This window comes from Lodderomyces elongisporus, chromosome 5 (assembly GCF_030384665.1).
Source record: "Lodderomyces elongisporus chromosome 5, complete sequence".
Classification (NCBI taxonomy): Eukaryota; Fungi; Ascomycota; class Pichiomycetes; order Serinales; family Debaryomycetaceae; genus Lodderomyces; species Lodderomyces elongisporus.
In genome coordinates, this window is record NC_083677.1 from 1211220 (window position 1) to 1227776 (window position 16557).

Sequence of the window (16557 nt, forward strand, 5' to 3'; positions counted from 1 at the left end):
TATATATACATATATATATATATATGTGATAGACCACATCTCTATCAATTCATTTCTACATCACCGTCGTCCCTAAACTCTTGGTCCTCCTCTTCATCATCTAAATAGCTACCGCTCTTACACGCCTTGTACTCATCAATCACACTAACTATGGCTTCTCTACATTCACCAAATACCCCACCTACTCTATTCATTTCCTCAGCAGAATTATCTTCACAATACATGTTGAAATATGCTTTCCTCTTTGCTAACATGTCAAACTGTCGAAGGATTTTCTCAAACAATGCAATCACCGAGGTGTTGTTTGAAATTTGTATACCTTCAAGCAGTTGGTCTTGAACAAACGGCGATTTCTTTCCGTATACCACAGGAACAGACCTTGTGGCCCACCCGGGAAAATTCGTCCTTGACTGTATTTTCAATATCCCCTTCCGAATCTCCTTTCTATCGAGACTAGACCCACTGATCAAGTAGTTCATCAAGGCAACAAATACAACATCGGTACCATGCGGACTAATCACCGACTTGTAACGATCATCAGACAACTCTAAGAACATATCGTGTTCATTGATATACTTGTGATTTGAATGTCCACCACTAAATGGCGCAATAGACGTTGTAAGAAATTTCAAGTCGGATGTTGGTATCACCGAAGACATTATGGACTGGATCGAGCTGTACATGTACCCAGGGAACCGAATGGGATTGCTGATCGATGCTATTACAGAAGCAATCAATTTGTTTGCACCTTGAAACGAAGCGTGTCCACTCATTTCTTTATCGTTGAGATGATGGTTGTAGTAGGGATTGTGTCGCATGTTACTTTGATTTAATAATAAATTATCGATATTGTTCAATGCATCATTGTGAAAGACAAAAGTACCATGACTGCACTCTATCAATTTCTTTAATGTCAACACAGAATTATAAGGTTGCACCACTACATCACTGGTCTTGTCATTAGAGGGAAACACCGAAACTGTGGTTATAATCTTCTTGCTGTACCTATCTTGTAAAATCTCCAAAATCTTTGATCCAACACCCGACCCGGTCCCTCCAGCAACGCTATGCATCAATTGAAAATGCGCCAAGTTATCACACTTGTCCACCTCACGATCAATCAAGTTTAATATATCTTCCTCATGTTCATGTCCATACCGGTACCCATTTGACCAATTATTAGCAGCACCACCTCCATTCTCACTAAGATGTGCATTTCTTGGATTAAACATTGGCATCGCATTAAGAGCTTTTGAAATAACCGAGGGCTCAAGGTCAATCATAATGGATCGTGGAGTATACTTGTACGAATCGGAAACAGTAAAATATAGCTCGGGATTGTCATTTCTGTACTGAAGCTGGCGTACATTCTGCGGCAGCTCGGACTCAGTTAAAGTGGTGTTTCTACTACCCTGTTGACTGTAATCAATAAATTCATTTGATGATTCCGGGGGATAAGGTGTCAGAGATCCATCTGCAGTAATTCCATGCTCGGATGCAAGTTGTTGCCAGTACAGAAGTCCTACTTGGTTTCCACACTGGCCGGCTTGGATTGTAACTGTTTCTCTAGAGGGCAAAAAAAAAGAGGATAGTTAGTAACAATGTATCATTAAAGGAGATAAACAAATGAAATTTCTTTTTCTTCTTCTTTTTGGTCTTTTTTTTCCTTTTTCTAAAGAAAAAGTTTATAAAACAATTGGTAAATCTCGGCACATACCCTGGCATTTAAAATGTGATTTGGTTGATTTCGGTTATCAAACAGTTATTAAGATGAAATCGGGAGAAAGTGAGAAAGGGCAAAAAAGGAAGGTTTTGTTGTTGTTGTTGTTGTTGTTATTGTAAAATTAGACCCGTAGCGTGTCGCACGCGCGTTTTCAATTCTTCTATAGTGGTTTTTTTTTTGTATATTTAATTTGAGAAGCTTGTGGACAGAGTATAAAGAATAATAATAATAATAATAAAAAAATTGCAATGTTCAGGAGGAAAAAGAAATAGAATAATCACGTGATCTCTCATTATATAAACCTTTTCCAATATTTCTAAACGTAACGAGCAATACCTGTAGAGAAAGTACCAAAGAGAAAAAGTCTCAAAACATTTTCTTTTCTTTCTTTCTTTTTTTTTTTCATTTTTTTTTTCATCAAAAACTTTATTATTAACCAAAAAATATACAACTATATGTAACGTATAAGAAGGTGAAAAGGTATTCTTATGGGGAAACACTCAAACCAAGTGTTGCACTTTTTCTTTTTTTTTTTTTATTTAATTTTTTTCCTTTACTCATCATCTCCAATTCTTTATTCTTTCATTTCATTCCTTTTTCTTTATTTGTATCATCTTCAGAGTCTTTCAACGTCTGACCGGCAGCGTACTGAAAGGAGATCCAACATCAAAAGCATATTCTATTTTCCGCAACTCATGCTTAGTAAGATCTTCTCTTCTTCTTACAGGTCTTGCCAGTAGTAGTTGAAGTGGCCAAGGTGTTTCCGCCACCGCCAGAGGATACGGTGACATCGGTGAGACTAGCAGTCAAACTGCTCAAGTTGGCAGACCCAGTAGTAACAGTTGGGGTTGGACCACCAGGAGGTGAAGTAACAAATGTGGAAGAGGTAGTAGTGTCTTTACAGTTACCAAAAGCAGCAGCCAAGGCATTGACAATAACACTCTTCAAGGTATCAAGGTTCAAAAAGTTCTTGAGCAAAGTTGGAATCAAACCAGAAGCAATCAAGTCTTGAAGCAAGTCTGATAATGAAATGGCATTTTCATTGAACAATTGTTCAATCAAAGAGGCACCGAATGAGTAAAAGTCGTCATCGGTAACCAATGCCTCAACAACTTGGTTAGCCAAACCAGAGTCCTTAAGTGATTCCATCAATGAAGTTAAAGTATCCGATGAATCTCTGGCCAACAAAACAACTGGTTGGTCGTCTCTAGCAGCCAACAAGTATTCCCTAGCTTCCCTCTTGGATTTTTCAACTTCTTGTTGAACAGTTGTTGAACTAAGACCCAATGCGTTACCAATCAATTCTGGCAAGTTGGACAATTCTTGACCAATCAATTTGAAAATCTCAGCATAGAATGGACAGTAGTTGATCAAATCGTGAATGACATCAACAGCCAATCCCGAGTCATTAAGTGATTTCAACAAAGTACCGACATTGATCCAACCATTCTTGATAGCTGTAACAATAACGTCCTTGGCAATTCCAGACAAGGTTGGATCGTCAATAAACCACTTGATGACAGTTGGTGCCAAGTTGGTGTCCTTGATAAGAGCCAAAATGTCAGTCACAATTTGGGATTCTCTCTTTGACAATTCTTGGTTGGTCATAAGGTCTCTCTTTGCATTATAAGAGTTGAGGTGGGTGAGTGCCAAGTTGAGTGAGTCAACATCTCTCTTGGTGATCTCGGATGTGATTGGAGTGCCAACAGCTGGGGATGCTGCAATTTGGCTGACAGCAGCAAGAATTAAAGTAGCGGTAGCAATATCAAACTTCATTATGTGATTGTTTTTTTAGATTTTATGGTTTGTATTTTGAATTTTGAATTTCTTTGTTGTTTTTAGGCTTTGCTTAATGATGGCGAGGGTGGTTGGCTAAGTCTTGGGCTAAGTCTTGGGCTAAGTCTTAGGCTAAGTGGGTATTGATGCAGAGTAAACGAAAGGTTTTGGGAGCAAATAATATTATTGTATTGTTTACGTTGGTAATGTTAACAATGACGTTGTTGTTGTTGTTGTTGATGATGATGATGATAAGGGTAAAGAAAAAAGTGCTTCTTTGATTTGGTTTAGAAAGTTGAATCGAAAAAGGGTTCGTCAAAAATCAACAGGAATTGTTGCTCATTATATATTTTTTTCCAAAACTTGTGAAAAGGCAGAGATGCTTTCTTCGTTCTCTTTTCCTTCTTCTTGGTGATAGCAGTAGTAGTGATAATAGTGGTAATAGCAGCAGCAGCAGCAGCAGTAGCAGAATTGAATTTGAATACAATTGCCTGTAATTGATGTTAACAAAGTCCTTTAATTTTCCTATACCTCATCCAGTAATTCAAAGATGGTGAATTTCCATCTAGAGTAATAGATGCACTATTGTCTAAAATGTTTGTGACGGGAAGCATGTTCTTGTTTACCCCGACTTTTGGGAAACCCGCACTTTGTGGAGTGTGGAAGAGTGTGCCTTATTAGTGATGGGCAACACCAGAGTCCATCAGTTATGGCACAAACGTTTCATTTTTGTTATTTAATGGTGGCAGCAAATTTTGAAGGGTGTTGATACAAAGAAAAAAGATTAAATAAAAAAAAAGAAAAGAAAAGAAAAGAAAAGAAAGCTAAAGGGCAAGAGAAAAGGGAGTGGCATTGTTGTTGTTGATCAATACGAAATTGTTAAAAATTGTATGAATGAGAGATGGAGTGAGAGTGAGAGTGAGAGTGAGAGAGACAAACTAAAAATAATAACAAAAGATCTCACAAAATATCAATCTGTTTTCCGTTTTAGGAAATTTTTGGTTTTGTACCACTGTACCTTTTACCAAGTTTTAAACTGAATTCGGTAAAGTTCCATTTTGGCATCTTTTCGTCAAAAAAAAAAAGATCAAAAGATCTAACCAAGCATATAATTAATGGGGTCTTATTGCATCTAGATCTTTTAATTTTTGTTTGAACAAAAGAGATTGGAATAGAGAAAGAGTTGTAGAAGTGCCCACGATTTGCTAAATTTAGATTTATCTCTACAAGAGAAACAATTATCCTCATCAACAACATGTATATGAGTTTGTAGTGATGGTGTATCTAATTTGCATTGTCAATGAGTATAGGAAATTAGTAAGATTGGAAAAAAGAGAGAAAGGAACAAAGAGCACTGGCATACCAATGTATCTAAGATGTGAAATAGTTTAGAATATGACTTTGGAAAAGTCATCAGTGAAGTCAAGCGTAAGTTATTTGTGTGAGAGAGTTGTTTGTGTGTGATAGTTGTTTGTGTGTGATAGTTGTTTGTGTGTGATAGTTGTTTGTGTGAGAGAGTTGTTTGTGTGAGAGAGTTGTTTGTGTGAGATAGTTATTTGTGTGAGAGAGTTGTTTGTGTGTGTGTGTTTCCCAGATACCATAGAGGATTTGTCAAAACTAGACAGAGACGGAGGTAAGTGCAAAACATTGTCTCCATAGTTATAACTCCGAGTTTTTGTCACAAATGTGTAAATAAGATGTAAAAGTTGGTGGGTTTCGAAACGTGCTTTTCTATACCTCGTCTCCTGCAAATTGAGATCTTACTCGATTGGGAAAATTGGCACTATGAAAGTACGTTCCTTACTCAAATTTATTATTCAGAAGTTTCATAATTTATTTTCACTGGCACTGAAAGGACTTGCTTTCATATATCTATTCTTCTTTTCTTTTCTTTTTTCTTTACTATTACATTTGATTTCAGTATAGCCTTCTCTGTAAACAAAAAAGGGTTCAAATAAAAGTGGAATCCATCACTTTCTTCATTCTATATTCACTCTTTCTTTATTTCTATTTTTGCTTTTCTTTTTTGCTTTTGATACTGTTTTTCAGGTTTCTAATTTCCCCTCGATGGAACAAGCTACACGAAAGACAGAATTTCAATTTCAAGTTAAAGGGCAGGAATCTTACATTTGCCTAATGGAGTCATATAATAATACTAGCGACTAGAGGTCAAGATGAAAAAAGAGCAGAAAGCTATATTGTCTAGTGTGTTCTAGATTATTTGATCAGAAATAGAATAACCAGTCCTCAACCTTCTTTAAAGCTCACCATGATGTTGCAGAATATGCTCAAAGCCATGTTTTTGAAAGAATAGTTAACCAATTTGGGAAACAAATGCTGGAGATTTCTATGGTAAACGAAAGATGCCATTATCGAGGCTTCTCAACTGTGTGGTTGCACAAAGTGTCGCATATTATTAGCCGAAAAATAAAACACAAGCAAACATGCAAACCTCTGAATCAATGAAACAAACTAACAAAACAAGCAAACCTTTAAGACAAACAAGAGTTATATTATGATTCGATGGAGATGGAAACTATTTTTCAAAATTTGTTTTTGTTTTTCTTCTGCTCTTTCCGTTTTTCTCAATGCTTAGCGCCGAGGATGAAGGGTTTTTTCCTTTAAATTTTAATTTTTCTTTCACCCGATTCTTTTCCTATGTTGCTTAAATCCGGTTATATATATCCGATGTTTCTTTTTTTTCTTTTTCTTCCCTTTTTTTTTTTCCGGTTTACCCGTTTCCACTCTAATCTACTGCGCTGAAAGTAAATGCCATTGCAAGAGGTTGGAAGATGATAAAGACTAAAGTGGAGGATAGATGACAGAGGATCAGGAAGGGGCGGATAATAAACTTACAACAGAATTGAAAGAAAAACAACAACTATTTGACAGGGTCTTTAAGGAATATCTTTTTCCTGTAAGCTTAGCAGACTCCAGTTGGATTTTTCATATTTGAAATGACAAAAAAACAAAAAATAACAAACAAAAACAGAGAGAAAAAGAGGGAGAGAAAGAGAAAGAGGGGGAGAGGGAGAGGGAGGAAGAAGTGAATCAATAGCGTGAATATTAACCACTCAAAGCCACCAGATTGTCATCATAAAACATACTGGAAAGCCTCAAACATTTTCGTTTTTTTTCTTCTTTTTCTTTTTTTTTTCTTTTTTTTTTTTCGCAAGAGATCCCTATTTACTTTGGATGGCAATCAAGTGTTCAAACTCACAAGACGTATTTGAAGAGCTGAGCCTACTCCCTTTTGATGCTGCAATTCGCTCACATAACCACCATTTCATCTTTTGTATTCAATTCTGCCTTCTGTTTTATTCGATGCTATTCTCTTAGAAGCTTGCTGAATAAAAGAGAGACAAAAAAAAGAATGAAAAAAAAGGAAACAGGTAAATCAGCAGCAGCAGCAGTAATTGAATAGGTGGAAATTTAACGGTTGCGGAATGAGAGCGCGCAAATTTGGTAATCTTTTGCATAAAGATCATTTTTATAGGCTTCCCACTATTGCCGAACTTATTATGCATAGAGAGGTCTTTCTTTTTTTTTCTATACAAAAAGAAAAATTCGTTAGCATATACATGAACTCTAATGTTTCTAACCATCATGTTTTTCTCTTTCTTCTTCTTTTTCTTCTTCTTCTCTTAATTTCCTAATCTCTTTTTAGGTCCTTGTTTCACATAATTGCATATCATATCCTACAATTTTTTTATAACAACAATTAAGAACAACCAATAATATATCGCTACAACTGTAGTCGACTTATCTTCAAATCACCAATCACAAACCACCAATCACAAATCACAAGATACTGGGCAGGAATACATCTGGTCCCGAATAAGTGGCATCTCGAAACTAGCATGCTTTACTATTGCTTCTTGGTAGCCGCAATCACCTATGCCGTGCTTTTACTTCTTATCAACACTTTACCACACATCTCGGTCAAATACTTTGGGCTTTTATCGTTAAGATGCATCACCATCAAAACTAAGACTTCCACTATAAGGATTGGCAGACTATCCTTGAGACTAAGTTTCCGCAAATCCATGGGACAGACTAGTCTAAGACCTTTCAACATAGAGGTTGCAGACGTATCAATCCGGAGCGATACCCAGAAACCATCAGGTACTAGTAATTCTGAAGAGCATCATGAGAGTAAGAGAAAGAGTCCGAATGTACCTCCTAAATCATTATTCAATATCAATTTAAAGGAAAAGCTACATTTCACTTTACCAAAATCCATCCACAACTACTTAGTCCGGACCCAATTGATAAATATGATAAATTTCCAAGTGTTTCGAATATCCATATACCATGAAGATGCACACGAAGATATTTGCGTGGAAACCGAATTTTGCAGAATCCAGACTGAGATTGAAAAAAACTGTGACTTGAGGATCACATTGACTTTGCTCAATGGTGTAATCTATGATATAGCAAATGTCGAAGAGAAAGTGCACTTGTTTCGAAATGTCGAGTTCTACGTCGACTGTCAGGCAATTGCCACATGCGAAGCCTTAACTCCTAACAAAATCTCAATTCAGTTGCAAGACTTTGAGCAATCCCTCTCCGTAGGAAGATTGAATATCCCGCTCGAGTTTTTTGACATTGAAAATAGACAGAAACAGAGACAGAAACAGAAAGAGAAAGAAGACCAAGAACGAGAACGAGATCGAGAACGAGACCAGAAATCGGAACCGAATCAAAGCTCAAACATGAATGTGGATCTGAGCCAAACCAATCCAGAAATCTCTGATGAATTATCTAAAGATACCAAAGAGTCTATTCAAATTGCTACTGAGGGTGTTAAGCACCACAAAGAGAGGTTTCTTAAATACAAGGAACTTACAAAGGAGATATTGATGCTATATTCTAATACGAATGTGCGGTTCGAGGACACAACTATTTCTTACAAGGACGTATCAGCCAATTTATCGAACTTTGTGCTTTTATTGAAGAAACTGGAAAAGCCAGACCAGTCAATAGCTGTCAAGTTGGAGATGTACTTGACATCCTTCAAAATTTACCACAAAGAAACTCAATGTTTGGAACTACCATCGTGTACAATAAACTACGAGCTTTGCCCACTTAAACTCTTGATGGCCGCTCAAGCTTACCTCGATTTAAAGTCAATGACCGAAACACATAATCAGGTACAAACGGAAACACAAACGCCAACACAAACGCCAACACAAACGCCAACACAAACGCCAACTCATAGTCAACCACAAGCACAAACGCAAACAAAAACCCCGTCCAAACCTCTCTCACAGTTTTTGGATTTCGAATTGAACATAACATTGTCCAATCCAACGATCGATATCTATTACGACCAGGAAGACTTTATCTTTGGCCTTTTCAAGAATAAGCTCGCTGCAAAGGAAAAGAAACATTCGAATGCGGCAACAAATTCTATCGACGCCAACAAGTCTTTGAGGATGACAAATTTTGCATCTCAAATAATCAACTTTGTTCTGAGTAAATTGACAATAGTGGATTTCCAGTTAAACTTGCATCTCCCCGAGATTGGTCTGTTTAAAGATTCCGAGTTTAATAGACATTCAACTTCAAATATGGTGATTAGCTTCCGTCTTTCGGCATTCTTTCTTAGACTCTTCACTAGGAGACAAAGGTCCAGGTCCAGGTCCAGGATATCAAGACTGAGCACCAAGAGAACTCTCAACTGTTTACTCAAACTAAAGAATTTTAAGGGAGAAGCTCAAGAAAATTTGGTACAACTCACAAAAATCAACACCTTAGTCTCATATGATCTTGAAAAGCAACAGCTTTCAGGTCAAGTATCAAGTAAAGTTATCAGATTCAAGTCCGTCAATGACCATTTCTTTTACATGGTGAGACAGTTTCGCAATCGACAGAGAATGTATTTTAACCAGAAATACGATATTTGGAGGGCTAAGCATAAAAAAGAAGATGCAACCAATCTGATCAATCCAAATTCAGAAAATAAACCAACAACTCCAACACCATCAGAAACAGCAACACCACAAGAACCAAACGGTTCAACCAAGTTTATTCATTTGTTTGAAGTACTCCCAAGTTTTGTTTCATCTCTCAAATTTACGTCTAAGGAAATTATATTTGATATTCTCTGCAAAGAAGGTCTCCCCAGTCGAATAATATACGATTGGCAATTAGAGAAAGAAGTTGATTTGGCAGATTTCCGTCGAGGCATTTCTCTACGAATCAATGATACCACTGGTCACTATAAGTTGCTGAAACAATCTTTAGGGCTCTCGGTTGCTCAAATCCAGCTTTTCACAATTAGTGAGTACTCACTGGAGTATATGGAGGACTTTGACAAAGTTTGTCCACAACAAGCAAGTGACTCAGAGTTGGATGATCTCTCGAGTATAAATTCATTTGCATCAGAACATGACAATCAAGAAAGAATGACCGGAGGTAGTAACATTGGCGATGGGAATGTCAGCAGTGGTAGTGGTGGTGGAAGAAATAATGTTGAAGATTGTGATAATGATAATGATAATGATGATGATGATGATGATGATAGCCCAGAACAAGGTATAAAGCGTATCAAAAATGTCTTGAATATTCAGGATATAAATTTGACTAATTCTGTATCGACAGCGGATGATGCAGATCGAGATAGGTTACTTTTATCGATTCCCGAGATTGACAGTCGATTAGACATGTTTTTTTTCTGGTGCATTTTTTATGCCAGGTCTATGTTGCAAAGATTTGCTCCCACTGTTGAAAGCAATTGTAGTAAAGAACAGCTCCAGAAAATTTCGAAACCTAAACCTAAACTCAAGCTTGATGTATCATTGAAATCGATGGCTACGATTGTGAGGTTGCCCAATGTAGTTGATGTGCTCATTGAGATTGATAACTTGAAAATGGATAACGTATTTGTTGTCAAGAATGCGTTGGTGCGAAACGTGAGGTTGTATGTGGTCCATCCAGCTACAAGGTTGTGGGCTCGAATGGTGATTATCCAAGATCCTACTTTTAGCGCCGACTTGTCGAAAAGCTTACACGAAGCTAGCTTTGCCATTAAGGCAACGAGCATTAGAATCAATGTACCTCATCAATTCCAGTTTTACACAATCATTGACAATACCATCACTTTGGCAAAGGCAATTAAACAATTAAAGCACAATTTTCTTTACTTTAATTACGGGGCAACTGAATATGAAAGAATATATCCAGAAGCTAAGGAAGCACTTCATTTTCCTCATGTCAATATCAAAACCGGTGCACTAGGATTGACTCTTGAAAGTGACCCATTTGAAAATGAATTGGCCATGATCTATGAGTTGGGCTTGATCGAGCAGAAGGAAAGATTGCGGAAACTCCAAGCTTTTGAAATTAAATGCAAGAATGTTATGGATAGTGCCATTCCGGATATTGATGACCAAATCAATTTATCCGATACCCCTGCACCAACCAATAGTCATTCTCTGCATACGTATTTTGCAAACCATAAGTTTAAAATGCACAGTCCCTTGCGTCATGAGTATCTCGGAAAGAATAAGAACATGAACGATGGTTCCGGGGAGTCTGTTAACGCGTCGCATGCGAGAACAGGCATCTTGAAGGATGCGTTTTCGAAAATTAGATGCAACAATCCTAGTGAAAGAGCACAAACTCAAACTCAAACTCAAACCCAAGACAACAGCAACAATAATAGCAGTCAAATACCTGTTGATTCACAAACCGAAATGACAAGGTCTCAAGCAAGCAAGAAAATCGAGGAAGCGAGAAACCAGCTTTTGGAGAATTTCTCTCTAGCATGGACTAGAAAATACCGTTTATTCAGGAATAATAGGTTGCGTCTTTGGAAAGAAAGGTCACAAGAGGCTTGGGGCAAAGATGAAGTTCAAGACTCGTTCAAGAACAAATATGACATAGTTGATTATGCAGAAGGTCCACCATTAGCAGGACCACTTTTCAGGGATTTGGATCTTACTTTGAGCGCATTTCAAGGTGGCGACGTAGACGAATTTTTGTACAAATTTGCCAAAAAGCAACCAAAACTAACTTATTCAATTTTGATTCCAATGAACATCGACCTCAAGGCCCGAAAATTTTATATGATTCTAAGAGATTATCCATTACCATTGGCGTCTTTTCCTACTGCTAGCAATCCCCAACAACCAACCATTCATATTAGAAGCAACGTCATAATAAATGAAATGCTATATACTCGAAAAGAACAGCTTCGTTATATCTATGTGCCTTACTCATTAGCAGTCACAAATAATGGCACTGCAGATAATTTCTACTCCGTGTATATTCCTCGTACATTAACGCCAGTCAAAGTTGCCTCAGATTTCCATTGCGATCTCAATACAGATAGAGCATGCACGTTAAGTTGGTGTAAGGCATACCAACCGGCACTAAGTGCTATGGGCCAGGCATTTCAGATGTTTAGTAAACCAGCAATTGATGATAGTCCAATTGGTTGGTGGGATAAAGTGCCTTTAATTATGCACGGACGATACGAGTTTGAAGTTAGAAATGAGCTATGCTTGTTGATGAAGAGTGGTACATCGCCTGATAAATTGGTTGGAAAGAATTCTGGGTTTGTTTATAGTTGGAAAAACAATGTTTCGGTGGTTATTGATGGTACCATAGATCCTAGAAATTTGATAACAGTATCCAGCGATGATTTCATGTTTGCCATTCCCAATTATGCTATGGAGGAAAGAAACATTTGGAGTTTGTTTTACGATGGAGCCGACCAGATCTCCCCAGATTTTGATTTGGATGCTAAAAAGTACCACAAGAAAGTCATTAGATTGAGTTCAAATGACAGAGTGAAATGGGTAGGTGGTATGAAATTCGAGAGAAATAAGCATTTCTCAAATAAATTATCAGACGAGGAGCTTAGAACTTCGGAATTTAAACCTCATTACGATGTTGAAATTACCAACCCGGCAAACGAGTACCATCCAGACTCTTATGAGGGGTATAGATCAGATTATGTGCATATGTCGCTATCAGTTATATCGAAATCACACAATGGCGAGGCTTTCAATGCGGCATTCTTTACACCATTATCATTTCATCACTTCTTTTATTGGTGGGACACCATAGCTCATTATTCGCCTCCGCCAGTACGGAGCGGACGCTTGTTCACTCAAGGTCAAAAGAGCTACAAAGTCAAATTTAGTCCACATTTGTTTACCATGAAGTATCAAATGATTTTCAACCCTGTGACAATATCACATTTGTACCTTCACTCTAGTGATGAACTAAAAGGAAAAAAGAATAGGATTTCATTTACAGGTCTCAAAGGTAAATTTGCCATTTGTGAGATTGACTTGCATCAACGGAAGGAGCTTTTAACTTATGTAAACAAAAAACTAAACCGAAAGACGCAAGTTAAACATCTTAAGATGAGCCAAGCAGAAATCAATGTCGAAAGGGCCGATGTGAGGATATTAAATGCCTTATTTGGTGACCAATCCGTGAGTGGTAAGTTGATGTCTTTTCTCACTGGTGATAATTCTTCAAGTAGAGGTTCTTCCAACCGTTCACACAAATCTAGCGGTGGTAGCGGTGGTGGTGGTGGTGGCGGTTTTGGCGGGGGAACTCACGCGTCTGAATTTACCAGGTGGCTTGATAGTGTTGAAGTTCCAGATGGAGACTTCTCCTGGATTGATCCAGAAGATTTTGTTGAGTTAGAGTTGAGAGAAACGCTATCACCATACCCCAAGATCAGGATCATTCCATTTTTTTACACTCCAAAGTGCAGTTACTTTAGAGAGTTTACACTCAAGCACACTGGACCGTTCCCATTTGGCAATGAGGATATTCATGATTGCATAATGAATCTCGAGAAACCCGCAGCAGTTCAAACACGTATCTTGGAAGAACGAATTGATACTTTGAGACAAGATTTGAAAAAAGCGCAGCATGCACTTGAACGGTTGAAATTGTACGATGCACCTGAGTTTCAACAAGATATCGAAAACACAGAGCTGGAAATAGCGGTCTTGGTGGAAAAGATCAATATTATACAAACTGCAAAGGATAATTTTAATCAAGGTGATGTAGAAGCCCTTCAAGATTTGGCAGACACAAACTCAACAGAGTCAATATCGAGGCAATTGTCTGGGTTATCGGCATATTCCAGTCACGTGAATAACGATGAGTTGTTGCAAGCATCAAACTTTGTTGCGATAGCTGAATTCCATAATCGTTTCATTGTGCACAATTTGAAAATGAAGTGGGATGATGTTTTAAAGGAATACTTTGTTAGTTATCTTGAAAGGATAGGCGACAGAAAGAGCCACGTTTATTATATGACTAAGACTGCAGTGGATCTTGTGCAAAGCGTTATTAAAGAGTCAGAAGAAGCAGAAAAACTGTCCGAGTCCATCAGTGACAAGCATATTGAAAAGAAGTTTTCCCTTGGCGAAAATGTTATTGAGTCGTTTGATGAGACATTGGAAAAAGTAGGAAACCCTGATGAAGAAGAGCCAGAGTACAAGTATTTGGTGAAACTCATTCACCCACAAATACAAATGATTAGCAAGAAGTTACCCGACACGTGTGTTTTGTTAACTTCAAAGGATCTTGATATTAGGATTGTTGACATAAATGAGAAAGATATGGTGGATGTGATGACCGATAACAAGGAAATGACTGCAAAGATTGAAAGCAGAATTGGAGTGGTATTTAGAGAGGAGCAGTTATTTGTCATTAGCAAGAACGACATTTTGAATATGAAACCATGGTCTAAATTTGAAAAAGATGGATACATGTCTGTAAACAACTGGCCCCCTTGGTTTGAATGTGAAGTTTGCTATGAAGGGTCTTGGGCACAAGAACATTTGGTTTCAGAAAAGAACACCATAGCGCTCATCTATAAAAACCCTAATCAATTATTTCTTAACTCAAAGAAGTTAGAGCAAGCCAACGAAATTAAAGTTTACTTGTCAAAACTTGTCTTTAGTGCAACATCAGCACAGTACTTGGCAATATATTGCATTGTGACTGAACTTTTAATGACGAATAACCAACATGATACTGTAAATGGTCGATTGTCGAAAGTTCTTGCTTTTGCCGATCCAAGCGATTTCAGAGGATGGGATCTGAAAGTTCGCGATTTGCAAACGCATATCCGCGAGTTTAAGGATATTTTGATGAATTTTGATCAAAAAGGAGCATCATTGAGTGAGAAAGAGCGCAAATATCTAAAACTTTTGGAGCTCGAGATGGAAAAGCTAAAGTTAGAGCTCTTGATGATTATGAAAGCTTTGAGAATGAAGAATAAGAAATCAAAACAAACTTCAAAGTACTGGAGTATTTTGGCTGAGCAAATTATCTGGCATTTCTTAGATGATGATCGGAAGCCATTTATTGATTTTGCTTGTGCAAACACTGCATTATCTAGAATGGAATCTGTAGAAGGGTCGAACCTGAATGAGTTTACAATTGGTATGCTCCAAGGGTTCAACCTCGAGGAAAATGCCACATATCCGATATTGTTGTCTCCAATGATGTCAGAAATACCCAATGTGGCTGACCCCGATTCCGAATCCGCAGTGCCTGTTGTCAAAATTACTTGGACGATGTTGGCGGCTGTCGGAGGGATACCAATTATCAAAGATGCCAAGCTCGAAGTTTTGCCATTGAGGTTTGAGTTGGTTTACAAGACTGCTAAGAAATTGCAAGCATATCTTTTCCCTAAGGACGAGTCATTTGAAGCAGATATTGGTGGTAGTGATTCTGAATATGGCGATGACGATGACGATAATGATATGATGAGCTTTACGTCATCTGAGTATGAAGGATACCCTGCTGAAAACTCATCTATAGACTCTCTGATCATGGGATATGAAAAGGGATACAATCAATCAGATCACCGGAGTCCATGGAAGAAGTTGATGACAAAAAGCAAAAACAGTCTTGGTGGTGCTAATAATAAGTCGTCAACTCTGCTGAGAAACAAATCCGGAAATGGATATAGTAGTTCATCTGGTCTGTTGATGAAGCATAGGGATTCATCGATTCTTAGTCGATCTTCGAGTCAGAGTAGCGTGTCGCAACAACAGCAACAACAACAACAACACGGAAAAGGAAAGACTAATACATGGAAACTAACCAACCGTTCTAAACAAGGTATTTCTCGTCAGGCATGGCAAGGTTTGTCAGAAGAAGATGATTTGAGTATATTAATCTCGAGATCGATGCAGTTCAAGTCTATTATTGATTTAGAGATTGTTGCGTTCAAGCTTATGGTTAGTTTCTCTGGTCCAACTTCTTTGAGTTTGCTCAATGTGAATCAGCTTGTGATTTCGATGCCTGATTTGAGTTATGAGCATAGGATTTGGAGCGGTGAGGATTTCATGAATAGGTTGAAGAAGGATATCATCAAGGTGATTGTGCAGCATACAGGTAAGATTTTGGGTAACAAGTTTAAGCCAAATAAGAAGATCAAAGTTGACAAGCCGCTCAAGCAAATCTCGGACTATCGAAGATTCATGACATTGGAGGATTTACAAAGAGACGGTCGTGAGAGGGACAGTAGTTCCGTTGATCATAAACTCAATCTTGGTCAGAGTAAAAGTCGCCTGAGCCACCAAAGTCAAAGCCTGGACCATTTGCATCCTCCATCACATACACATCATAATGGTAAGCATATTAGACCAATTACGAGACGAGAAGATGCGGGGGATGGTACATTTGAAGCCTATCTTGACCCAGCAGATGACAAAGTTGAGATAGACATTGATTCAGCATGAGCGAAATGTGCAAGTGGAAGATGCAAATGGGAGACTAATGGGGAAGAGGAAAGATTAGGAAGGGGATTACAGACTAAGTACAGGCTGATTACAGGATAATTGCAAGCTCAATACCGACTGGTTTCAGTGTAGTTGTAAGCTAATTGGAGAAATTGTGGAGACCGGCTAAAAAAAGAAAGATGATTAGAGGAAATTTATGAGGGAAGTGGTTTGTTTTATCTGTGATGCTATTTTGCACCTTGCATTCGGTTAAACTGTTATGAATGTTATACTTGAACTTATCTTTAGAGTACAATACCATGAGTAATTGAAATAAAATACCTT

At 37.8% G+C, this 16557-nt stretch overlaps 3 protein-coding genes across 3 annotated transcripts; 1 reads left to right on the forward strand and 2 right to left on the reverse strand. All coding sequences in view use genetic code 12, as the record gives it.

The window, feature by feature from the left end:
- Positions 1-44: 44 nt before the first annotated feature.
- TUB4 (gamma-tubulin) lies at positions 45-1725 on the reverse strand (the record flags this gene model as incomplete). Its single annotated transcript, XM_001524570.2, has 2 exons — positions 45-1566; positions 1718-1725. The coding sequence occupies 2 exons, from the start codon at positions 1723-1725 to the stop codon at positions 45-47; spliced, it is 1530 nt and encodes a 509-aa protein (XP_001524620.2).
- A 697-nt stretch (positions 1726-2422) lies between these two features.
- Positions 2423-3499, reverse strand: PVL30_004313 (uncharacterized protein; the record flags this gene model as incomplete). The annotated part of the gene is made up of 1 exon (XM_001524571.1): positions 2423-3499. One exon carries the CDS (start codon positions 3497-3499, stop codon positions 2423-2425), a length of 1077 nt encoding a protein of 358 aa, XP_001524621.1.
- Positions 3500-7359: 3860 nt separating this feature from the next.
- Positions 7360-16233, forward strand: PVL30_004314 (uncharacterized protein; the record flags this gene model as incomplete). Its single annotated transcript, XM_001524572.2, has 1 exon — positions 7360-16233. One exon carries the CDS (start codon positions 7360-7362, stop codon positions 16231-16233), a length of 8874 nt encoding a protein of 2957 aa, XP_001524622.2.
- Between the last annotated feature and the right edge of the window lie 324 nt (positions 16234-16557).